Source organism: Carassius auratus, chromosome 10 (genome assembly GCF_003368295.1).
Source record: "Carassius auratus strain Wakin chromosome 10, ASM336829v1, whole genome shotgun sequence".
NCBI classification, from domain to species: Eukaryota; Metazoa; Chordata; class Actinopteri; order Cypriniformes; family Cyprinidae; genus Carassius; species Carassius auratus.
The window spans coordinates 28,792-56,294 of NC_039252.1; the positions used below are offsets into that span (position 1 = coordinate 28,792).

Sequence of the window (27,503 nt, forward strand, 5' to 3'; positions counted from 1 at the left end):
AGGGCTTTATAAGTAATAAGCAATATTTTAAAATCTATACAATGTTTGATAGGGAGCCAGTGCAGTGTGGACAGGACCGGGCTAATATGGTCATACTTCCTGGTTCTAGTAAGAACTCTTGCTGCTGCATTTTGGACTAGCTGTAGTTTGTTTACCAAGCATGCAGAACAACCACCCAATAAAGCATTACAATAGTCTAACTTTGAAGTCATAAATGCATGGATTAACATTTCTGCATTTGACATTGAGAGCATAGGCCGTAATTTAGATATATTTTTGAGATGGAAAAATGCAGTTTTACAAATGCTAGAAACGTGGCTTTCTAAGGAAAGATTGCGATCAAGTAGCACACCTAGGTTCCTAACTGATGACGAAGAATTGACAGAGCAACCATCAAGTCTTAGACAGTGTTCTAGGTTATTACAAGCAGAGTTTTTAGGCCTGTGGCTAGTGGGGCGGGGCCGAGAGGCGTGGGAACGAGGAGTGAGGCCAGGTGTAGTGATTGGAGATGAGCTACACCTGCGCCCCACAGCCAGTATCGAGTCCCACGTAGGAGATGGAAGGATATAAAACTGGAGCGACTATAGTGGAGGACGAGAGAGGACCAGGCCTGGGACATTATTTTATGTTTTGGCTTTTATTTGTGCGCGTCAGTCGCCGTGAGGGGCTTACGCGCTGTTTTGTTTATTTTTGAATATTAAAATTATGTTTTGATTGTGCGCCGGTTCCAGCCTCCTTCTTCCCGATGTATATGGAGTTTTAAATATCGTTACAGTGGTGCCGAAGCCCGGGAGAAGGAGGGACGCGCTGCTGAAGATCCCTCGCCGCTGTGGTGAATCCGCGGTGCCCTCGAGCAGGCGAGGTATGTGCCGTCATGGATGCTCGAGGCGGTGGGCTGGAGCGAGTTGCCAGGGACGGGCGAGCTCGCTGCCGACCGCCCACGATATGGAGGGGCGGCTGCCGTCCGTGAGGGAGCGGAGGAGTCGGCGCCGTTCGCCAGGGGGCAGGAGCCTGCCGCCTCCGTGACGGAATCCGGAGGGGCGGGTAACGGAGGACTCCTGCCGCTGCCCAAAATCGGAGGAGCCGTCGCCGTCCACCGGGCAGCGGAGGAGTGTCGTGCCCGGAGGGAAGGGGGGGGGGAGTAGAGCGCAGTCTCGAGGGTACCCCCCGGCCTACGAGGGGCGATGGGGGTATGTGGCGAGTGGGGCGGGGCCGAGAGGCGTGGGAACGAGGAGTGAGGCCAGGTGTAGTGATTGGAGATGAGCTACACCTGCGCCCCACCGCTAGTATCGAGTCCCACGTACGAGATGGAAGGATATAAAACTGGAGCGACTATAGTGGAGGACGAGAGAGGACCAGGCCTGGGACATTATTTTATGTTTTGGCTTCTATTTGTGCGCGTCAGTCGCCGTGAGGGGCTGACGCGCTGTTTTGTTTATTTTTGAATATTAAAATTATGTTTTGATTGTGCGCCGGTTCCAGCCTCCTTCTTCCCGATGTATTTATGGAGTTTTAAATATCGTTACAAGGCCCTATGATTAACACCTATGCTTTTTCTGAATTTAGCAGTAAGAAATTACTCGTCATCCAATTTTTTATATCGACAATGCATTCCATTAGTTTTTCAAATTGGTGTGTTTCACCGGGCTGCGAGCTGCGTATCATCAGCATAACAGTGAAAGCTAACACCATGTTTCCTGATGATATCTCCCAAGGGTAACATATAAAGCGTGAAGAGTAGCGGCCCTAGTACTGAGCCTTGAGGTACTCCATACTGCACTTGTGATCGATATGATACATCTTCATTCACTGCTATGAACTGATGGCGGTCATATAAGTACGATTTAAACCATGCTAATGCACTTCCACTGATGCCAACAAAGTGTTCAAGTCTATGCAAAAGAATGTTGTGGTCAATTGTGTCAAACGCAGCACTAAGATCCAATAAAACTAATAGAGAGATACACCCACGATCAGATGATAAGAGCAGATCATTTGTAACTCTAAGGAGAGCAGTCTCAGTACTATGATACGGTCTAAATCCTGACTGGAAATCCTCACATATACCATTATTCTCTAAGAAGGAATATAATTGTGAGGATACCACCTTTTCTAGTATCTTGGACAGAAAAGGGAGATTCGAGATTGGTCTATAATTAACAAGTTCTCTGGGGTCAAGTTGTGATTTTTTTATGAGAGGCTTAATAACAGCCAGTTTGAAGGTTTTGGGGACATATCCTAATGACAATGAGGAATTAATAATAGTCAGAAGAGGACCTATGACTTCTGGAAGCACCTCTTTTAAGAGCTTAGATGGTATAGGGTCTAACATACATGTTGTTGGTTTAGATGATTTAACAAGTTTATACAATTCTTCCTCTCCTATAGTAGAGAATGAGTGGAACTGTTCCTCAGGGGGTCTATAGTGCACTGTCTGATGAGATACGGTAGCTGACGGCTGAATGGTTGCAATTTTATCTCTAATAGTATCGATTTTAGAAGTAAAGTAGTTCATAAAGTTATTACTGTTGTGGTGTTGGGAAATGTCAACACTTGTTGAGGCTTTATTTTTCGTTAATTTAGTCACTGTATTGAATAAATACCTGGGGTTATGTTTGTTTTCTTCTAAAAGAGAAGAAAAGTAATCAGATCTAGCAGTTTTTAATGCTTTTCTATAGGATATGCTACTTTCCCGCCAAGCAATACGAAATACCTCTAGTTTTGTTTTCCTCCAGCTGCGCTCCATTTTTCGGGCTGCTCTCTTTAGGGTGCGAGTATGCTCATTATACCATGGTGTCAAACTGTTTTCCTTAACCTTCCTTAAGCGTAAAGGAGCAACTGTATTTAAAGTGCTAGAAAAGAGAGAGTCCATAGTTTCTGTTACATCATCAAGTTGTTCTGAGGTTTTGGATATGCTAAGGAATTCGGATACATCAGGAAGATAACTTAAAAAGCAGTCTTTTGTGGTAGAAGTGATGGTTCTTCGATACTTGTAACAAGAAGTAGAATTTACAATTTTGGCTATATGAAGTTTACACAGAACTAAATAATGATCTGAGATAGCATCACTTGGCTGAATAATTTCAACACTATCAACATCAATTCCATGTGACAGTATTAAATCTAGAGTATGATTTCGACAATGAGTAGGTCCTGAAACATGTTGTCTAACACCAATAGAGTTCAGAATGTCTATAAATGCTGATCCCAATGCATCTTTTTCATTATCGACATGGATATTAAAATCACCAACTATTAAGACTTTATCTGCAGCCAGAACTAACTCGGATGTAAAATCACCAAACTCTTTAATAAAGTCTGTATGGTGCCCTGGTGGCCTGTATACAGTAGCCAGTACAAACATAACAGGGGATTTATCATTAACATTGGTTTCTCTGGATAATGTTATATGAAGCACCATTACTTCAAACGAGTTATACTTGAAGCCTGCCCTCTGAGAAATCCTGAAAACGTTGTTATAAATTGAAGCAACTCCTCCCCCTTTGCCTTTTAGACGCGGCTCATGTTTATAACAGTAATCTTGGGGGGTGGACTCATTTAAAATAATGTAATCATCAGGTTTTAGCCAAGTTTCTGTCAAACAGAGCACATCTATATTATGATCAATTATCATATTATTTACAAAAAGTGTTTTCGTAGAAATGGATCTGATATTCAATAAGCCGATCTTTATCATTTGTTTATCCATATTGCATTTGTTTTTTATTTGTTTAACCTCAATTAAATTGTTAACCTTAACTTGGTTTGGACGTTTTTTGTATTTTCTAGTTCGGGGAACAGACACAGTCTCTATAGTGTGATATCTAGGTGAAAGAGTCTCTATGTGCTGAGAATTAACTGACCTCTGTGACGGGAGGCAGCTAGCAGACGGTCGGTTTAAGCAGTCTGTCTGCTTCCTGACCTGGGCCCCAGTTAGTCAAGTATAAACACTAAGACTATGTGCCATATTTCTAGACAGAAGAGCAGCACCACCCCAGGAGGGATGAAGACCATCTCTTTTAAACAGGTCAGGTCTGCCCCAAAAGCTCGTCCAATTGTCTATGAAACCTATGTTATTCTGTGGGCACCACTTAGACATCCAGCCATTGAGTGATGACAATCTGCTATGCATCTCATCACCACGGTAAGCAGGGAGGGGACCAGAGCATATTACAGTGTCTGACATCGTGCTTGCAAGTTCACACACCTCTTTAAAGTTATTTTTAGTGATCTCCGACTGGCGAAGTCAAACATCATTAGCGCCGGCATGAATAACAATCTTACTGTATTTACGCTTAGCATTAGCCAGCACTTTTAAATTAGCCAAGATGTCAGGCGCTCTGGCTCCCGGTAAACATTTGACTATGGTGGCTGGTGTCTCTATATTCACGTTCCGTACAATAGAATCACCAATAACTAGAGCACTTTCATCAGGTTTCTCAGTGGGTGCATCACTGAGTGGGGAGAACCTGTTTAATGTTTTGAGCGGAATAGAAGAGCAGTGTTTTGACCCACGACTACGCTGCCTCACTGTCACCCAGTTGCCCTGCTGCAGGGGCTCTGTTGGAACCGGACAATGTACAGGAATCCCTGAGCTAGACGCATCCAAAGCCATATCTAGAGCCCTCACATTCTTACTGTCCTCAATTAAAGTTTGGATGCGTGTCTCTAATTCTGAAATCTTCTCTGTCAGCCTAACTATTTCCCTGCATTTATCACATGTGAATCCCTCATCAGCGACAGAGATAGATAAACTGTACATGTGGCAAGAGGTGCAAATAACAATTGTAGGAGAAGCCATTACTCACCGTGCTTGATGAAATATTCTAACTGCGGTTGTTTGATGAACTTGTGGAAAATTGTCAGTGTGAAGATGTTTCGCAGATGCAGCAGAATAACATTTGAATAGTTTAACTCTCCCTGAATAGTTTAACTCTCTAATGTAATATAATCTATTACATTCATTGAAATAAACAATTCTCCTCCCCATAAATAAAACACCTGATGCTGTCGGGAGCTGACCAATTTTGTGAGATTCAGCTTGAAAGGAGTAACACAAATAAGTTGCGATTGTAACACCTGTTATACTTTCCGCATGAGCAATCCTGACGCGTACACAGCGCGGACGCAGACTTCTTCAATTTATACTTCTAAATGCGCAGGCTGATGGCCAGCTCTAATTGCCCAGAATTATTGCACATCTCACTGTCTTTATATTCTTTTATTGACGGATTGCACAGGTTCGAGTAGCAATGAGCTCTTCACTCTGCCTTCACTCTGCCGCGCGGTTGTCTGCTAGAGTCTCTGCACACACTCTCCAATGACAATTTTTACTTCACGCCTACCTAGCGGTCGATAGCGGACTCGCGGACGCAGAAAGTTTGACAGAGGGTTTAAGATGCAGGCTTGCATGACCTGACGCGCAACATTTCAATGTGCGTTCACAAATGTAGCCTATTTTGACCCAAATATGGAAAGCACTATTGAATTTAATAATATGAGGTTCTCTCTTGAGATATTTTGCCACATTTCTTCAATTAAGGATTTTTATGTAGTGTATGGTGTTTCCATTTATCTGAACTTCAAGTGAGTTGCAGGGCAAAAAAAAAGAAAGAAAATCCAGCCCTTCTACTTCAATACTGATACTGCGACTGTTGACAGTCTGTACATGTTCATTCGCTGGCATTTTTTGAATTTCTTTTTTTTCTCCTTTAAAAAACAAATGTGTCCATTCTGATGCGCAATTTTACCTTACAGGCAATACCTAATGGCTGTTGATGACTATTTGAATTGAATTCTGCCAAAGTGCGGGCTTGTAGGCTATAGCCCCTTTCACACTGCCATTCCGGCAAATACAGGGGTAAAGTGTTCCTGCAATTGTTCCCTGGTCGCTAGATTGGGCACTTTCACACTGCCAGTGATGACCCGGTACATGTGCGTGCTTTCACACACAACCCTTGAAGATCCCGTAACGACACGTGACATCAGCGCCTGACGTGTAATGTACGAGTCGACAACGCTTGGAACGTTATACTTTAACTGAAGCAAGCAAACGATCTCTGAGTCAGCGCGGAAAGTGAGGAACTAACTGATCTCTGCTTCATTACAGTTTGCACATATGTTTTCGTCGCGAATGTTGATCTTCCTTCAAAACAGCCGGTAAAAGAGTCGCGCGTTATCATCACTTCGATACGGAATTAGATCTGGCTTTTGTTCACACAGCGCTCGTTCCGGATCGATTACCGCAATGTTACTATGTCCCCGACCCGGGTTCGATTCGGTAATCAATTCCGGGACGTGGTTGCTTTCACACAGAAGGCGACCAGGCAATGTTACGGGAATATTGCGGGTCCGACGTGCAGTGTGAAAGGGGCTTATGTGTTCGTTAAATGCTTATGCCAGTGCTCATGTCTGAAAATAATATATGAAGAAGAAAAAAATCACATAAAAACATTAGGATATAGCTTATATTTCATTAGTAGCATATTTTTTAAAAAAATTGATGTAACCAATAAAATGTTACAAACTGATAAATTATTTTTTAATTTTTTTTCAGCATGTTGTGCAGACCGCATTAGAATTCGTGAAGGGCCGCGGGTTGAGATCCACTGCTTTATATCAAACATTTTTTAATCGTCCACAGCTGAGCTTTGCGGGAGGCTGATCTGCGCCAGATCGCGTGAAGTGATGAACAAAGTCATTTTCGGATGCAATGAAAAAAAAAAAACCTGGATAGCCTAGATTAGTCCCAGGCTCTGTTCTGAAGTAAAATAATTATAATTAGTACTGTTAACCAAGAGTAACACATTTTAACGGATTAATCGCCTATTTTCATTTGCTGAATGTTTTCTTTATTTTTTATTTTTTAAACACGCTAAAAAATAAATTAAGTTTGTCAGAGGAAAAAAATATATGAGTCGTGTATAGGTTTCATTATAAAGGATCAATCACCTATTTTCGTTTGCTGCATGTTTATTTTTTTATTTTTTTAAACACGCTAAAAAATAAATCAGAGTTTGTGAGAAGAAAAAAAATAGGCTATAGGCTCAATTGGGAGAAATCAAACGTTTCCATATTTGTGATGTTGCCCATTTGAAGCTTAACTATTATTCATGAGGTAAATAGGCTGTGTTTCAGTATTGTTGAAAAAAAAATCATAATTAACAATATGTCAAAGTGCTCACGCCGAATGTCTGGTGAACGACTTCTGTTTCCATTATGTGCGCGAGGCACCAGCACGATCAGCTGAAACAAATAATACTTAATTTTTGGTCACATATAAGGCATAATTCAAAAATGCTGGTAGTTTGAAAAATCAAGAATAATAACAGAGTTAATGCTAATTATTGCTAAATGCTGGACCGTTCCCATTTCACTCTGCATATGGAACCTGAAGATTTTTTTAAACCAAGAATGAATCGAAATGAAATTAAAACATTTAGCTTATATATATATATATATATATATATATATATATATATATATATATATATATATATATATATATATAGGCCTTATATTTATTTACTGTTTAATAAAAATAGCATGCATATGATCCTTTGTGTTAAGGTCTTCGTTTAATTTTTGTTTAGAAGACTATCCAACATTTTAAAAGTTAACAAATTGTAAAAAAAAACAGTTTTTTTTTAAATGTTACAATGTTATATCATAATGTTATTGTTGTTTTACTTCCTTCTTTTATCTCATTTTACAATTACATTAATTTCGCAATCCTTCCCTTTGCGCCACCTGGCGGTAGTTTCCCGAATGACTTTAACACGCGACTGAATTACAGTTAACACCTACGCGCAGCGGTAAGCACCAGAAAGGCTGACCACCTACTGTAGTCTTGATTTGGGTGTGTACAGTTGTTTTACATTTAAAAGGGTTGTAAATCTAGTTCAAGTAAATATTAGAACTTCATATTCAACTTTTAGCAGGAAATTTCACAACAAAAAATGTGGCTAGTAAAAATGCTGTGTGGTTAGTAACTTTCGAAAACCACTAGCCACATTGTGAGCAGATTGTGAAATACTCAGACTGGCCCATCTGGCACCAACAACCATGCCACGCTCAAAATTGCTTATATCACCTTTCTTTCCCATTCTGACATTCAGTTTGGAGTTCAGGAGATTGTCTTGACCAGGACCACACCCATAAATGCAAACATTCTTATGAGTTTATATATTTTTTTTTTTTTTCAGCAGTCATGCTTTGTGTATTTCACAATGATGGATATTTATTAAACTTGTCACTTTGATGGTGGATGGCCATACAGGTCCAAATGACAATCATCAGTGACAACTGAAGATTCAGTTAAAAGCATAAGACTTTGGACAATAATACACACAGTCATGCAGTGCTGATGTCTTTAACATTAACAATTTGAGAACAAAGTATTACAATAAAAATTTGTATGGTTTGATGTGACATGAGCAAAGCAATCGTTAGATTTAATCACCATTGGTAGTTTGATTTATTGTAATGCTTCTTTTTCTTAGATGGTCAGAACAAAAGTGGCAGCCATGCTACTTGTTCAGATTACATTTTCCAGTGAAATTTCTTATTTTAGTGATACTTCCAAAACATAGTATCTGTAATACCAGAGTACAGTGAATATCTACACTGGTGTAGTAGCTGAAGTATAGACACAGTCCTCGAAACATTAGATTAATCCATGCTGAGGAGCCTTGCTGAATCAAAAACCACAGACATATGAAAATTCTGCTGATAACTGCAGGTTTCCAACCGAGATGGCGACAATGAGGCAAAACCTGCACAACTGCTTCAAACAAAATAATTACAGTTATTCTGACCAGTCCTCAAGAATTCTACAAAAATGTCAACATTCCAAATAAATCCAGAAACATTAACTGCATGAAAGTAACAACAAAAACATATTACAATCACTTTAACTTGTGCCTTGTTCCCATATGCCCAAACAAACCGAGCTATGGGGGAAAACATGCCACCCTAAGATCTTTCTCCCGTGTGAATTCTCATGTGCCAGTTAAGGCTTCCTTTATGAGTGAAACTCTTTCCACACTGTTGGCAGGTGTAAGGCTTCTCTCCAGTGTGAATTCTCATGTGGACTTGAAGGTTTCCATGCTGATGAAAACTCTTTCCACACTGAGGGCATGTGTAAGGCTTCTCTCCAGTGTGAACAGTCATGTGCCAGTTAAGGCTTCCTTTATGAGTGAAACTTTGTCCACACTGTTGGCAAGTGTAAGGCTTCTCTCCAGTGTGAATTCTAATGTGGTTGCTGAGGCTTCCTTTTTGGCTGAAACTTTTTCCACACTGTTGGCATGTGAAGGGACTCTCTCCATTATGTATTCTCATGTGGACTTCAAGGTTTCCATGTTGAGAAAAACTTTTTCTACACTGCTGGCAGGTGTAAGGCTTTTCTCTGGTATGAATTCTTATGTGCCTGTCTAAGCTTCCTTTATGATTGAATCTCTTTCCACACTGTTGGCATGTGTAAGGCTTCTCTCCGGTGTGAACTCTCATGTGGTGGCTAAGGCTTCCTTGATGACAGAATATTTTTCCACACTGTTGGCATGTGAAGGGACTCTCTCCATTGTGAATTCTCATGTGGACTTTAAGGTTTACACGTTGAGCAAAACTCTCGCCACACTGCCTGCAGGTGTAAGGCTTTTCTCCAGTGTGAATTTTTATATGCCTTTCTAGATTTCCTTGTTTATTGAAACTCTTTCCAAACCGAAAGCAAGTGAAATCACTTTTAACTGTTCTAGTCTTCTGAGATTTTTTCCATGTGGAAATCTTGTCAGTCTTCGAACACCTTAAAGATTTCTTTTCAGCTGTGAAATCATGCTGATTTTCGTATTGATCTTTCTCTTCAATGTCACAGAGTACTTCTTTCTCTTTTTTTAATGCCATTAGGTCTAATGTGAAAAAACAAACAAGAGTTATCCCCCATTTAATGGCACAATACATCAGACATCAAAACATTTAGGTAAAACGTAATGCAATAAAAACTACAACATGTATGCTTGATCCTGAGCTTGTCCTATCTTTTTAAAACATATTTTTAAATTCACTATCGTTACTTATTTTCAAAGATTACATTTATTATGATTTGATATTAGGATTTCATAGCTTATCATAAAACTGTGAACTGATTATATGTATTTTTTTTTCCTTTTTAGCCAACTGCAAACAGGCCTTAAGGAAAGCTGAGGAAAATGGTTCTCTGCATTTCCTAGAGACAAGGCTATACTTCCACACACTAATGTTGTGTTTGTACTGGTTACAACTCAGAGCCCTGAATGAATGACACATTCAAACCTCTCTCTCTTCCCGGAATAGACTTCCAGGAGGATTTTTTGTAATGATATAATTTAATATAATAACCTTATTTAATGTTTCTGTCATTTTTGTAAAATATTTAAATATAACCAGTTTCTTTTAATATGATAAACTCAGGAACTCATTAGTGAGTCAAGCTGCAATATCATTAAAAAAAAAAAAATCTTTGTTTATTATTACTCTTGATGTTGTAATAATGATTATAAATTTGTATTAACCCTTGTGCGTTGTTGGGGACGTTTTCGTAAACGTTGGGGTAAAGTTGAGTCTTATTTTGGCCACAACATTCTCTGTGTTTGAGCTAATGGAATGATTTTTGGTGACAAATCTTATTTTGACCCATATTTTGGGGAAATGCTTTGATTTAAAAAAAAAAATAATCTACGGTACACTGTGGGCAAATTCACTACCCTTTTGGGATGTTCGTGGATGAAAACATCCACTAAATGAAACTGCTGTAAAAATGTGTCAGATAAATATTTTTTTCAATTTTTTTTGCATAAATCTATTAATCAACCTCAGTCCTGATCAAAACTACCAATTTTTTAAAACAATTCCAAGATTTAAACTTTTTAATTATCAAGTTCATAAATGATGTCACTGATTTGGGAAACCCCATCCACAAAATTACATATTTTCAATATAAAAAGTGATTGTGGACTGGATATTTTTTTACCTTTTATGGGCATGTCAAATATTTGAAACAAGATTGGCTTTGATGCATTGTTAGTATCCATAGTTGGTTTTCCCTGTTGGGAAGAGGTAACATTTGTTATTTTTTACAGCTGATCACTAGGTGGGACCATTAACCCTTTAGATAGGCCTGTGCAAAAAAAGGCTTAGTTTCTGGCTTGTATGGAGTTATATGGAGTATAATAGCAAATGATAGTGTGTGTGTGTGTGTGTGTGTGTGATAGAGAGAAATAGAGGGTGTGAGAGAGACCTTTGTGCACTTACCTTGATGTACAGTTATCTAAAAAAATCATGGGAACAGGAACAGCTGATCATAGCTGTATATGGATAGCCATTTTTAAATAAATTTAGTAATAGAGCTACTGCAAGTGATTTTTAGTGCTGCAAATCCATTTATCCTTTGATGAAATGTACGCGTCTTCATGGAGAGAGCAGGTCATGGTTGCTTAGCAACGGCAGACGATAAATATTTTTTTCAATTTTTTTTGGGATAAATCTATTAATCAACCTCAGTCCTGATCAAAACTACCAATTTTTTTAAAACAATTCCAAGATTTAAACTTTTTAATTACCAAGTTCATAAATGATGTCACTGATTAGGGAAAAAAAAAACACAAAATTACATATTTTCAATATAAAAAGTGATTGTGGACTGGATTTTTTTTACCTTTTATCACAGTCTTGGGCATGTCAAAGATTTGAAACAAGATTGGCTTTGATGCATTGTTAGTTTTTGTGCAGCATTAGATTAAAATTTTTTCTCCCTAATTTGTTGTTGGTGGCTGTTTTTGCCCCATTGACTTCCATTATAATGACATTTTTGATTGCAAAGCCATGACACCATATAATCATGCATTCTTGATTGTTTGTGGGTTTCCCTTTTGGGAAGAGGTAAAAAAAAATTTTTTACAGTTGATGACTAGGTGGGACCATTAACCCTTTAAATAGGCCTGTGCAAAAAAATGCTTAGTTTCTGACTTCTATATGGAGTTATATGGAGTATAACAGCAAATTATAGTGTGTGTGTGTGTGTGTGTGTGTGTGTGTGTGTGTGTGTGTGAGATTCTTGATTTTCGGTGGTTTTCCCTGTTGGGAAGAGGTAACATTTGTTATTTTTTACAGCTGATCACTAGGTGGGACCATTAACCCTTTAGATAGGCCTGTGCAAAAAAAGGCTTAGTTTCTGGCTTGTATGGAGTTATATGGAGTATAATAGCAAATTATATTGTGTGTGTGTGTGTGTGTGTGTGTGTGTGTGAGAGAGACCTTTGTGCACTTACCTTGAATGTACAGTTATCTAAAAAAATCAAAATATGCACCTCATGCTCTCAGAACTACATGGAGTAAACAATAAAAAAAAGAAGTGTATTTATGCACCTGCTGCCTTTTGATGGTGAAAAGTACAGATGGCCTATATGTGAAATCCTCCTCTTTTCTTGATGGTAAAGCCAGTCTAAAACCTTAAAATCCTGTAAAAAAAATCTACTTCGCATCAAATTTATGAACATAATCTATTATGAACCAAAATGCAATACCAACTTCAAATAAGCTGCAGCTCGCTGGAGGGGTCACGCTACATAATCATTTCTAAAACTTTGGTACAAGTCAAGCCCTTTCTCGTGTTGCTTGCTGCTCTTCTCACCATTAAATATCCAGCACAATGGCATGCAAGTGTTTAAATCCTCGTACTTTGCTTTTGTTTAGTCTATTCTCTTGTTAAGTCTGACGTCACGTAGCAGTGCTTGTCCAAACGTCCAAACGCTCTATCAGTTACCACGAGAAAACAACAAAAGGTGCTAATATAAACTTACAATGTTATAGAATAATAGCGAAAAAGTTATAATTTTAACCTTTAACTCCATACCGAAGTGCCAGATAGCCAGATAACCAGACAATGAAAATATTAATATAAAATAAATATATAAAAATTATTTGTGTTTGGGACGCTGTGAGCACGGAGACTGTAGTGCATATCAATCACCTTTATTTATATAGTGCTTTAAACAAAATACATTGCGCCAAAGCACTGAACAACATTCATTTGGAAAACAGTGTCTCAATAATGCAAAATGATAGTTAAAGGCAGTTCATCATTGAATTCATTGATGTCATCTCTGTTCAGTTGAAATAGTGTCTGTTTTAATTTGCAATCAAGTCAACGATATCGCTGTAGATGAAGTGACCCCAACTAAGCAAGCCAGAGGCGACAGCGGCAAGGAACCGAAACTCCATCGGTGACAGAATGGAGAAAAAAACCTTGGGAGAAACCAGGCTCAGTTGGGGGGCCAGTTCTCCTCTGACCAGACGAAACCAGTAGTTCAATTCCAGGCTGCAGCAAAGTCAGATTGTGCAGAAGAATCATCTGTTTCCTGTGGTCTTGTCCTGGTGCTCCTCTGAGACAAGGTCTTTACAGGGGATCTGTATCTGGGGCTGTAGTTGTCCTGGTCTCCGCTGTCTTTCAGGTCAGTAGAGGTCCTTTCTAGGTGCTGATCCACCATCTGGTCTGGATACGTACTGGATCCGGGTGACTACAGTGACCCTCTGATCTGGACACAGACTGGATCTGGTGGCCACGGTGACCTCGGAACAAGAGAGAAACAGACAAATATTAGCGTAGATGCCATTCTTCTAATGATGTAGAAAGTACGGTGTTATGTGAAGTGTTCCGGTTCCAGTTTACCTAATTAATGCAGCCTAAAAATCCTTTAACGGATTTGGATATTAAAAGCATATTAGTATGTTATGTGTATGCCAGGTTAAAGAGATGGGTCTTTAATCTAGATTTAAACTGCAAGAGTGTGTCTGCCTCCCGAACAATGTTAGGTAGGTTATTCCAGAGTTTAGGCGCCAAATAGGAAAAGGATCTGCCGCCCGCAGTTGATTTTGATATTCTAGGTATTATCAAATTGCCTGAGTTTTGAGAACGTAGCGGACGTAGAGGAGTATAATGTAAAAGGAGCTCATTCAAATACTGAGGTGCTAAACCATTCAGGGCTTTATAAGTAATAAGCAATATTTTAAAATCTATACGATGTTTGATAGGGAGCCAGTGCAGTGTGGACAGGACCGGGCTAATATGGTCATACTTCCTGGTTCTAGTAAGAACTCTTGCTGCTGCATTTTGGACTAGCTGTAGTTTGTTTACCAAGCGTGCAGAACAACCACCCAATAAAGCATTACAGTAGTCTAACCTTGAAGTCATAAATGCATGGATTAACATTTCTGCATTTGACATTGAGAGCATAGGCCGTAATTTAGATATATTTTTGAGATGGAAAAATGCAGTTTTACAAATGCTAGAAACGTGGCTTTCTAAGGAAAGATTGCGATCAAGTAGCACACCTAGGTTCCTAACTGATGACGAAGAATTGACAGAGCAACCATCAAGTCTTAGACAGTGTTCTAGGTTATTACAAGTAGAGTTTTTAGGCCCTATGATTAACACCTCTGTTTTTTCTGAATTTAGCAGTAAGAAATTACTCGTCATCCAATTTTTTATATCGACTATGCATTCCATTAGTTTTTCAAATTGGTGTGTTTCACCGGGCTGCGAGGAAATATAGAGCTGCGTATCATCAGCATAACAGTGAAAGCTAACACCATGTTTCCTGATGATATCTCCCAAGGGTAACATATAAAGCGTGAAGAGTAGCGGCCCTAGAACTGAGCCTTGAGGTACTCCATACTGCACTTGTGATCGATATGATACATCTTCATTCACTGCTACGAACTGATGGCGGTCATATAAGTACGATTTAAACCATGCTAATGCACTTCCACTGATGCCAACAAAGTGTTCAAGTCTATGCAAAAGAATGTTGTGGTCAATTGTGTCAAACGCAGCACTAAGATCCAATATAACTAATAGAGAGATACACCCACGATCAGATGATAAGAGCAGATCATTTGTAACTCTAAGGAGAGCAGTTTCAGTACTATGATACGGTCTAAATCCTGACTGGAAATCCTCACATATACCATTTTTCTCTAAAAAGGAATATAATTGTGAGGATACCACCTTTTCTAGTATCTTGGACAGAAAAGGGAGATTCGAGATTGGTCTATAATTAACTAGTTCTCTGGGGTCAAGTTGTGGCTTTTTTATGAGAGGCTTAATAACAGCCAGTTTGAAGGTTTTGGGGACATGTCCTAATAACAATGAGGAATTAATAATAGTCAGAAGAGGACCTATGACTTCTGGAAGCACCTCTTTTAAGAGCTTAGATGGTATAGGGTCTAACATACATGTTGTAAGTTTAGATGATTTAACAAGTTTATACAATTCTTCCTCTCCTATAGTAGAGAATGAGTGGAACTGTTCCTCAGGGGGTCTATAGTGCACTGTCTGATGCGAAACTGTAGCTGACGGCTGAATGGTTGCAATTTTATCTCTAATAGTATCGATTTTAGAAGTAAAGTAGTTCATAAAGTCATTACTGCTGTGGTGTTGGGAAATGTCAACACTTGTTGAGGCTTTATTTTTCGTTAATTTTGCCACTGTATTGAATAAATACCTGGGGTTATGTTTGTTTTCTTCTAAAAGAGAAGAAAAGTAATCAGATCTAGCAGTTTTTAATGCTTTTCGGTAGGATATGCTACTTTCCCGCCAAGCAATACGAAATACCTCTAGTTTTGTTTTCCTCCAGCTGCGCTCCATTTTTCGGGCTGCTCTCTTTAGGGTGCGAGTATGCTCATTATACCATGGTGTCAAACTGTTTTCCTTAACCTTTCTTAAGCGTAAAGGAGCAACTGTATTTAAAGTGCTAGAAAAGAGAGAGTCCATAGTTTCTGTTACATCATCAAGTTGTTCTGAGGTTTTGGATATGCTAAGGAATTCGGATACATCAGGAAGATAACTTAAAAAGCTGTCTTTTGTGGTAGAAGTGATGGTTCTTCGATACTTGTAACAAGAAGTAGAATTTACAATTTTGGCTATATGAAGTTTACACAGAACTAAATAATGATCTGAGATATCATCACTTGGCTGAATAATTTCAACACTATCAACATCAATTCCATGTGACAGTATTAAATCTAGAGTATGATTTCGACAATGAGTAGGTCCTGAAACGTGTTGTCTAACACCAATAGAGTTCAGAATGTCTATAAATGCTGATCCCAATACATCTTTTTCATTATCGACATGGATATTAAAATCACCAACTATTAAGACTTTATCTGCAGCCAGAACTAACTCGGATGTAAAATCACCAAACTCTTTAATAAAGTCTGTATGGTGCCCTGGTGGCCTGTATACAGTAGCCAGTACAAACATAACAGGGGATTTATCATTAACATTGGTTTCTCTGGATAATGTTATATGAAGCACCATTACTTCAAACGAGTTATACTTGAAGCCTGCCCTCTGAGAAATCCTGAAAACGTTATTATAAATTGAAGCAACACCTCCCCCTTTGCCTTTTAGACGCGGCTCGTGTTTATAACAATAATCTTGGGGGGTGGACTCATTTAAAAAATGTAATCATCAGGTTTTAGCCAGGTTTCTGTCAAGCAGAGCACATCTATATTATGATCAGTTATCATATTATTTACAAAAAGTGTTTTCGTAGAAATGGATCTGATATTCAATAAGCCAATCTTTATCATTTGTTTATCCATATTGCATTTGTTTTTTATTTGTTGAACCTCAATTAAATTGTTAACCTTAACTTGGTTTGGACGTTTTTTGTATTTTCTAGTTCGTGGAACAGACACAGTCTCTATAGTGTGATATCTAGGTGAAAGAGTCTCTATGTGCTGAGAATTAACTGACCTCTGTGACGGGAGGCAGCTAGCAGACGGTTGGTTTAGCCAGTCTGTCTGCTTCCTGACCTGGGCCCCAGTTAGTCAAGTATAAACACTAAGACTATGTGCCATATTTCTAGACAGAAGAGTGGCGCCACCCCAGGAGGGATGAAGACCATCTCTTTTAAACAGGTCAGGTCTGCCCCAAAAGCTCGTCCAATTGTCTATATAACCTATGTTATTCTGTGGGCACCACTTAGACATCCAGCCATTGAGTGATGACAATCTGCTATGCATCTCATCACCACGGTAAGCAGGGAGGGGACCAGAGCATATTACAGTGTCTGACATCGTGCTTGCAAGTTCACACACCTCTTTAAAGTTATTTTTAGTGATCTCCGACTGGCGAAGTCGAACATCATTAGCGCCGGCATGAATAACAATCTTACTGTATTTACGTTTAGCATTAGCCAGCACAAAACACCATGGATCAAACCAAGGCTCTCCACGTCTCTGCTGAACTTCCCGAGCCTCGTCAGCCAAACTCCCTGAGCACTCGACTTATCCTGTCAGGGCTATGGAGACCATCTACCATCTCCTCTGGCCCACGGAGGCCACCCTCAACCTGTTCATGTTCTCAATTTCAGGCTCACCTAACCAGACTTGCTCTCATGTGCCATCAATCCCACTGTGGTGATCTTCTGCGCTGCCCTGGATTCCTGCCCTGTCGGCTCGGCTCTGGGCCCCTGAAGTTTCTGTTCCCTCCTGGGGCCCGTTCTTCGTACGTCGCTAACTCAGTTAGCAGGATTTGAATGTTGACGATTTGGCGTGATCTTGGATCGTTTGGTTCTTCGAAGCTCATCCCGGAGCTGCTGTCATAGCAACAGGTCCGTGAGCTTAAACCTGCTCGGGAGCAGCTTATTTAATGTAAACAGGATTAGATCGCTTCTTTTCAACCAGAACTGATACTCAACATATGTCTGCTACCACCGCTACTTTATTACAAGAGTATCGTACTGATCCAGGGACAATAATTTAAAATAATAATCATTTAAAAATAATATAAAAATGTTGTGTAGTCCATAACAGCCTACTATAGACACAGCCAGTTTTACTCACTGAAATATTTATTTGTCAAAATTATTACTTCATAATTGTATTAGAGTCTTACACACATGCTATACAGATAATAGAGTGGTGCATTATTTTGAGTGATGACTGCTATTATAAGAGTGGCTTGATGGAGCGCAGGAGATGCAGATTACATGATATTGACCCTTAAGAAACTTTCATTAATGCTGTCACGTTACAAATCTGTCCCAATATAAAATGAAATGAATAGATAAATTCTACATGCAAATAAAAATGTAAAGACAGCATAACTATTATAAATTGCGAATCTAAATAATTGGGAATCATGAAAAAATTCTAATAAAATAAAAACATGTATCTATTATCTGTTTCATGGATCTATTATAACATTTATGTAGTTTTGTTTGCTTTGCTGTTTCCTTATAAAAGTCCAGAAATTTGTCAAGTTTTTCGTCAGGTGTCGTTTTAAATTATATGACGTCATTACATTGCCGTCTTGCCACCAGCCAATCGCTGCACTGCTGATCATGGTTTCGAGTATCGATACATATCCCCTTTTAAGACAACACATGAACGCGCAATTATCTCAGATAACTCAATCCAGCGATACTAATCATACACAACAGGTGTGTTCGAAGAACCCAATTAGCCGGATCAGGATTAGCACGATGATATCATCTTGGATGTGTCACTTGATCTCGGATGTAATAAGCGACGTATGAAGAACAGGCCCCTGGCCTTGTGTTTTGTTGTTGTTTTGTTTTTTGTTTTCTCTCTGTTTTCCTCTATGGACCTGGCCCTCCGTCCCTCCCCCTGGTCCTCCACCGGTCCTCCTCCCTCCTGGTCTCCTTGTGGTTGTTTTGTTTTTGTTTTTTGCAATTCCTGTCTCTGTTTCTCTCTGTGGACCTATGCTGCTCATAGCTCCTGTAGTCTACACTGAACACTCAGAGTGCCCTCTCGCAGCTGGAGACGGTAATTTGAACTCTTGGTTCTTGGTTATAAATAAATGCGTCATTCCTCGTCATGACGTATTTTTGGACTGATGCGACTTAGGTGTGAAGTAAACCTCAGGAAACATAAAAAAAAAAAATGATAAAAAAGAAAATCCACTAATCCACATCATGGGACCTTTAATTAAGTTAGATACCATATTTTCCAGACTATAAGTCACACTTTTTTCATAGTTTGGCGGGTCCTGCGACTTATAGTCAGGTGCGACTTATTTATAAAAATTAATTTGATGTGAACCAAGAAAAATGAAACAAAAGAAATCATTACTCAAACATGCTCAAAGGTAGACAACAGAAGCACTGAGCAGCATAAAGTGCCCTCTCGCGGCTGTAGACGGTATTGTTTTCTCTTGGTTCTAAATAAATGTGACATGTAGTCAGTCCAGTGCGACTTTTTTTCCTCGTCATGACGTATTTTTGGTCTGATGCGACTTAAGCCCTATTCGGACGGGACTAGTTTTCTAAAGTACGTTTGAGTTTCAATTCTTACCACCTGACGTCTGTGATTTTCATGTACCAATTCGGACGGGACTAACATCTCCGTGTTTATTACAGAGGTGGGAGGGTCTGTTTTGTGCATCTGGGCGTCACAGAGATCACGCGCTCTGTATGCGTGCATTGCATTCATTCAGAATGATGAGAGTATTATTACACAATAAATACTAAATAGCTACACTGTTAAAAATTTATTGTATTTTTACAGGAAACTCCTGGCAACTGATTGCCGTGAATTTACAGCAAACAATAAACAAGAAACATACTGTTGATTTAATACAACACAATTCTGTGTTGATACAGCAGTGTTGCTGTGATTACAGTAGCATTAAAGGGGGGGTGAAAAGCTCGTTTTCACTCAATATTCTGTTAATCTTGAGTACCTATAGAGTAGTACTGCATCCTTCACACTCCAAAAAGTCTTTAGTTTTATTATATTCATAAGAGAAAGATAGTCTGTATCGATTTTTCCCGGAAAAACACAAGTGGCTGGAGGCGTATCATGTGGGCGGAGCTAAAGAATCACGAGTGCGAATAGGCTTTTGCGTTGAGAGCGTTTGGAAGTTGTGACATTACCGTGAGGAAAAAACCATCAAAACAAACCATGGCTTACAGTCAGATTCAGCCGTTTATTTATGATCCAGAATCAGATCCAGAGGCTGAAACTGAACGAGAGCAGCAGTAGCAACGACTCGCTCCGAGCGGGGCTCGAACCCGGGTCTCTGGCATGGGAGGCGGACGCACTAACAAGGAGGCAGAGATATTTGAAGCAGTTTTACTCACCGCATGCGGTTCCAACACACGATCGTGACCCTTTTTCGTTGGGACTGCATTATCCTTAAGAAATAAACGATACGCAAATCCGGCGTCAAACTGGGCCTTGTTTGTAAAACAAGCATCTTCGAAATGCAGGCAACAAACACAAACTCCTTTGATGCTCTGTAAAAATAAACTCCATCCACTGCTCCCTTAATGCTGTTTCTCTTTTGGTAATCTGTGCAGGGTTGTCTTGCCCTGGCAGCCAAAAACACACTTCTTTTGTGACATTTGGCGACGCTCTCGCTCTGATCAGTGAAGTCTGTTGTGCTCTCAGTGCTCTGCTATACGGGAGCGAGCGCTCTTCCAGCAGAAGTGCCTCAGGACCCATATGAGGAAATTCCGCTCCATCTAACGTCACACAGAGACATACTCGAAAAAAACTTTCCCAAACTTGTGACAAACCGGAAGGAGTATTTTTGGAACAGAAATACTCCTTCAAACGTACAACTTAATTTTTGAAACTTTGTCCATGTTTAGCATGGGAATCCAACTCTATAACAGTGTAAAAAACTCAGTATGCATGAAATAGCATTTCACCCCCCCCCCCCCCCCTTTAATACAATAAAATGTTGTATTTTGTATTGTTGTCGTACAATCCTCAACAGTGGTGACAATCCCGAAAAATTTTTTTTGCAGCAATGCATGCTGGGAGCCATGAACATGTTTTGTATGCTGGCATGAAACATGTCACCATTGTTGTGTTTAATACGCAAAATGTTGATGTCTGTGAGTGTATAAATAGTCTAAAACATGTTTTTAACAAAATGTTAGCAAAAACAATTTTCATTCACTGTTAAACATCGGTGTACGAACCACAACAGTGTTTCAAATTAATTCTTTTTATATCAGTTGGGTCAATTAAACCATTTTAGTTCAGTCAGTTGGTTGTTATTAAAACAGACTTGTTGATCTGCTTTATATATGCAGAAATGTTTTCTGAAAACAACTGCAACTGCAGAAAAAAGTATCGTAGCAAAAGTTGAGGGTCTAGAGCACAACTGAAGCAAACCCTGTGCTCTTTGATGGTGTTTGAATGACTGAGAGAATGTTGCAGGAACATTTTACTAACCTTAAAATAACATTATACTAATATGGAAACTGGACCTTTTTATGTTCTTGGAATGTTACACATCAACGTTCCTAGAATGTTGAATTTTTAAATCAAAATTAAGTTGAAAGAATGCTTGAGGAACATCATACCTTTTAAAAGTTTCTTTTAACGTTAAGAAAACTTTTTATGTTAGAAAGAATATGAAAGTACCAGTTTTAATGCTATCCCACAATGCTTTGTGGTGTCTGTAAAATAATGCTTCTACAGTGTAGTTACAATAATACTACAGCACTGTCCATCAATTTCCCATCATGCATTTGCATTTACAATAAAAACCATGAATAGAGTGTATTTTTGTAAAATATATTGTAAAATTACATCAATTGCTAACAGTGTAGTATAGCAAAACAATGTTAATGTGTGGTTCCTATAGTTTAACATTTTTTGTTTAATTTTCATAAAGGTGCATATGTAATTAAAACATTATGTAACTGAGTGCATAAATGATCGTGAGTAATCTTACCTGATGCTGATATTACAATAGCCAGTATTAAAAGTTTACGTGATCTTGCTCTTGATTTTATTATTTGTATTATTTTTTTTATTATTATTTATTTGCCGCTAAGCAAATATATCAAACATGCGCGCGGTAAGAGCATCTACGGTAATTCACGTTGGCCAAAACACACAAGGAAATGCGTTGTGAAATAAAATATCACCGGCAATCACAGACATTCGCATTCGGACGGGATTAGTTTTCTCAGAGGATCACTGAGTTTGCTGAAAAACGGTAGGTAATTTGCTCTGGAATTATCACAGAGGTTGTGTGAGAAAAACACAGACGTGGCAGATTCGGACGGGATTAAAATCACCAAGTACGTCTGTGAAACGCAGATTTCACTAACGACCCCCTGTAAAACTAGTCCCGTCCGAATAGGGCTTTATACTTAGGTGTGACTTACCGAAAAATACGGTGTGTGTATAATATATATATATATATATATATATATATATATATATTTGGGTTGTAACGGTACGCAAAAATCACGTTTCGGTACGTACCTCGGTTTTAAAGTCACGGTTCGGTTCATTTTCGGTACAGTAAGGGAAAGAAATGCAAACATTAAACTTCAGGTTGTTTATTACTATACACTTTTTAAAAAAATACTTTTTAATAATATATATATATATATATATATATATATATATATATATATATATATATAATAAAAAAAGAATAAGAAATAAAATACTGCTGTAAAGTTCTCCACTAAATAAAATACTCTCAGTCTCAAACCAATATGATATAATAAAATATAATGAAAAATATAAATAAATAGCTATGATTACAGTGCAGCATTACCAATCCCAGCTTGTAGGCCTGCTTCACCAGAACCGTGCCGTGTCTGCTGCTGTAGGTGACCGGGAGACCGCTGACAGACCAGGCTCTTGTCTTCATGACAACAATATCTATACTTCATGTTGAGCATAAATATAAAGCCTACTGATAAAGGACACCGTCAACAGTATTGACAGCAAAATAGACTATGTTTGACAGGTGATCGATAATTATTAATTTATTTTTTAAATTACATTTATATCTGAATTTATGTCAACCTATAGACTTTCAAACATCAAAGTGTCATGAATTAATATGTATTTGTGTACAAAATTACATATAAACATATTTTCCAATTCTATTTTGCCTGGAAAGGCTTCCAACACGCTTGTGTGTCGCGTGAAGAATAGGCGTCGGTTCTATTTCGAGCATGCACGCGTCTCATGCAGGCAGTCTGCAAGCTCTAACCTGGTAACATGGGAGCCGAATTAAAAACAGACACGCCACGCAGCTGAGACGCTTGCGCCACGCAGCCAGTGTGTCGCCGGCCTTTAGAGTCAGCTGCAGGGCGAGATTTGCGCTGAACGTGGAGACTTCCGCCAATTAATATGTTTGTTTGGAAACACGAAAATGTTCCGCTCACAAAATATTGCATTCAGTCATTCGGTACACACATATATATATATATATATATAACATATATATATATATATATATATATATACATTTTTTATTTTTATTTTAGGCCTATTTCTTACATATATATACTAAGTACTGGTCATTCTCAGATAAAAATGTTTGTGACAAACAGTGTGTTTTCCACCAGCACCGATGGCAGCACACACACACGCCACAGTTACGTTTGAGATAATTTTATTTTAAATGCCATAATGTCCATTGAAAACATTGCAATTGTGTTTTAAAATACAACAACAAGCACCAAACCATTTAAAGAGGCTTGTTCAGCGGTCAGTAAAATGATATCAAATGTGTGGCACAAATGTATTTTTATCAGATACTCAATCACATCTATTCATTTTCTTTTCATTTTATAATCCTGCTAGTAGCATTTTATTCAAAGTAAACTCACTTTCATTCAGGTGAGAAAGGTTTCTCTTGTTTTATTGAGTGGGTTTTGCACATCCTGTCATACGACTGCATCCGCATTAGGGTTAAGGAGTAATCAATTAATTGATCGTTAATTTAAACAACGATCGATCATGGGAAAGGAAATCATAAGATGCTTTCATTAAGCATGTTACATTTTGGCCACAGTGTGTCTGTTTATCTCCTTCTGGCAGCTTCAGTGTCATTTATTTATCCACGACAGCATTAAACCAACCATCTCAAAAATACACTCAGCAAAACATGGTCATTATTTATTTATTTATTAATAACATTTTGTGTCAATATTACACACCCCTAACATAACATCATCTATGAAAAAGGTTTTCCTAGATTGTTTTGTAAGTAATATTGTAGAATATTTAATATTATGCGTAATTGTGTGCAGACTAGGGTTTAACACAAGGTAATTCAGGGCACATTTTCTTAGATCTGGCCCTCAGCCTAAAATGAGTTTGACACCCCTGATTTGTGAATGTGTGACGCTTCATTATAATGAAGGCAGCACTAGTATTTCCTGTGGCTCAGTGGTTGAGCATTGCGTTAGCATCACAAAAGGACATGGGTTCAATTACCAGAGAACACACATACTGGTAAAAATAGGGTTATGTATATCCTGAATGCACTGTAAGTTGCTTTGGATAAAAAAATAAAAAAAAGTATTTCTCTGGTCATGCCGCGAACCCGCTCCATGTCAAATAAAACCTTTAATTACGATGCTCATAAGACATCTTCCAGGATATCACTGATTTCTGCAGAGCTGGATGTTTGAGGATCAAGAGTGAGTTCAGCTCTGAGAATGAAACTGACCTGTTTGCTCCTCATTATCTTTCAGACTGAATACTTCTTCGATCCTGATGCCTTCGCTCTCCTCTTTAATAAACACCTTCTTCGTTTGTTTCTCATGATCTTCTTGTTTGACTCTGTAAGCTTCTTCAATATTCATGTCTTCCCTCTCCTCTTTACTAAATGCCATCTTTATAACAGTGTCTCATCAGCAGGAGTTTGTTGGACACTCAGTTCTGTTTAAGATGAGAGTAACAGAAAGATAAATAAACCCAAACTAAATATCTGGGTGCATCTAACATTACACCATTAATAAAATAACACACCTTCTAATTAAAGATCACCTTTAGGTAGTAAAATTTTATATTTGCCATCTAAAGATTTGATGATCACATTTAATAGACTGCACTTCAATGAAAACATTTTCTCTTGGTTTAAGTTCTCATTAATCACGTTTGTGTTTGACCAGCACGTGACGTCAGCGAAGTTTAAAGAGCTCAGTTTTAAGACATGTTTATGATGAAGTGATTAAGGATATAGTGAAACCACACTCGCATTTTGTTACTCGTGTGTGGATGCGCTTTACTCACACGAATAACGTTAATAGCTTTTAAATAAAGCATTAATGTTACAGTAAATAAAAGAGTGATCCTGTGTCACTAGAAAAAAAATTAAGTTTCTGTTTCTGCACGTTAAACGCTTTAAACACAAACCTTTCACATGAGCGCGGCGCATCCTCATGACGTCGTCTTCTTCTTCCCTTTCTTTGGCGGATCGCACCAGTTTCGCGCATTACCGCCTCCTACTGTGAACTCGATCCAGAGATTCCGTTTACTCCTCCTCCTCACAATGAAGAACCAGCGCTGTGTGTTTATCTCTTCTGGTTTATTTTTTATATATATATACACACCTACATACACATATACCTAATTCAAATCATATTAATTAAACCTGTGTTCAAATATTTAATTAAACCTGCTGTGTCATTACTTCTTTGTTCTGGGTTTAACAAGTATCTCAAATTAATTTCAATGTCCTCTTTCCTCTGAACCTTTTCTAAAAATGTTTATCTGTGATCTTTATACATGTTCTACCGTCCCCGTCCCGCTTGCGTGTCGCGTTAAGTTGAATAGGCGTCGGTTCTATTTCTAGCATGCATGCGTTTTCCGCGCGCCTCACGCAGGCAGTCTGCAGGCTCTGGCCGGTGACCCACGTGTCCGTTTTTAATTCGGCTCCCATGTTAACAGGTAGAGCTTGCAGACTGCCTGCATGAGACCTCGAGCCGCGCGGAAAACGCGTGCATGCTAGAAATTAGGGCTGGGAATCGAGTCCAAAAAGAATCTATTCCGAGGCGTTGGGAATCGAAAATCGACTCCTCATTCAGTATTTTTCAGTTCAACAAAGCTCATTTATGGGAGTCTAATGGAAGGCTACATCCGACAAAGGCTGCACACATTTAAATTAACGAAAATTAACAGAAAGAAAACGAGCCGGCACTGATCATTTGAATTTTAGGATGTTGCCATTTGTTTTAGAAGCACAATTCACCTAAGCCATAATTACAACAGTTGTGAGATAAAAGATTATTTTCAATTATATATATATATATATATATATATATATATATATATATATATATATATATATATATATATATATATATATATATATATATATATAAACGATTCAGAGGTTATTTTACGGTGGAAGTGGCTTGTCCACAATTTTGAGCGCTGCATGAACGAATAGATCATGATGTCACTGAGGGTCTTGATCTTATTATTTCTCTCTGTTTATTTGCCAGACTCATGTCCAAAAGCCACGCAAGACAGGACAGATAAAAACAAACAACAACAATCAGTAAGAAAAAAAAATAAAAAATAATAATAAATACAATAATTAAAATACATACAGATATTTTAGCCAATGCACTCTCAGTCTGGATGTGTACCTGTAGCAACTCACTAAGGGATTTGAGAGTGCCACCATGATACTGTTAGTAGACTCATCCAGACGTTGCATAAATTTAAACATCAAATGTCTTAAAAGTGCTTTCAGTGTGGTTACTCCTACAGATACAAACATCTGACTAGCACTCCCTCCTCTGGGAACCTTGAGTAAAATTCTCATTGCATCATTGTAGGCAACTTGTAACTTCTGCATGGTAGATCTTTTGTAAGAAGACCACAGATGGGCTGTATAGAGAGGTGTACAGTAAGCTTTGAACAGAGCCACTTTAACCCGAGTATAACAGTAACTAAACTTACGTGCTATGGTGTTTGCCTGTGCATATAACTTATAACACTGTCTGTATATGTCATCATCATCATTCATATCATCTGCAATACAATGACCAAGGTATTTAATCTTTTTGCAGACCTCAAGACAATTATTGGCTAGCATGAACACAGGAAAATTAAGCAATTTATCCTGTTTCGTTCTGCATATTAACACAGCACTTTTGCTGGAATTGTATTTTATATCAAATTCCACCCCATAATCAGAGCATATATTAAGAAGCTCCTGCTGCCCAGCACTACTCGGACTAAAAGTAACAAGGTCATCTGCATACATAAGATGATTCACCAGCATGCCACCAATCATACAGCCAGTGTTGCAACCATTAAGTCTCCTTGACAGTTCATCCATATATAAATTAAATAAGACAGGGGACAAGATTCCTCCCTGCCTAACACCATTGGACACTCTAAAGGGGGTGGATATGCAACCCCCCCATTTGATATGCATCTGCTGGTGGGCATACCAATAGTCAAGAACCCTCACAATATACCCAGGGACTCCCCTTTGCTTTAGCTTAATAAAAAGCTGTTTGTGATTCACTCGATCAAATGCTTTGGAGGCATCAATAAAACACATGAGAATAGTGGTGTAACATCTGCATCCACTATCCATTCATCCAACCGTCAGAGGGAGCCGTCTCCCGAATACTGAACACTGTCGCTTCTTCTCTCATCACTTCCTGTCTACACCTGTTATAAGCCATGATGTTTGTACAACATGT

The 27,503-nt window shown here is 38.5% G+C and overlaps 1 protein-coding gene across 1 annotated transcript; it reads right to left on the reverse strand.

Moving 5' to 3' along the window:
* Positions 1-7,563: 7,563 nt before the first annotated feature.
* Positions 7,564-25,586, reverse strand: LOC113109499 (gastrula zinc finger protein XlCGF8.2DB-like). The gene is made up of 3 exons (XM_026273052.1): positions 25,195-25,586; positions 24,506-24,717; positions 7,564-9,902 (listed from the first exon to the last, which is right to left on the reverse strand). The coding sequence occupies exons 2-3, from the start codon at positions 24,669-24,671 to the stop codon at positions 8,974-8,976; spliced, it is 1,095 nt and encodes a 364-aa protein (XP_026128837.1). The 5' UTR covers positions 24,672-24,717; positions 25,195-25,586; the 3' UTR covers positions 7,564-8,973.
* Positions 25,587-27,503: the final 1,917 nt, after the last annotated feature.

Bases quoted from the DNA above. Each gene is read 5' to 3' on its own strand.
- LOC113109499 (XM_026273052.1), bottom strand. From the start codon at position 24,671: ATGGCATTTAGTAAAGAGGAGAGGGAAGACATGAATATTGAAGAAGCT. The intron at 9,903-24,505 runs GTCAGTTTCATT...TTTTCACATTAG, and splicing joins AGATAATGAGGAGCAAACAG to ACCTAATGGCATTAAAAAAA.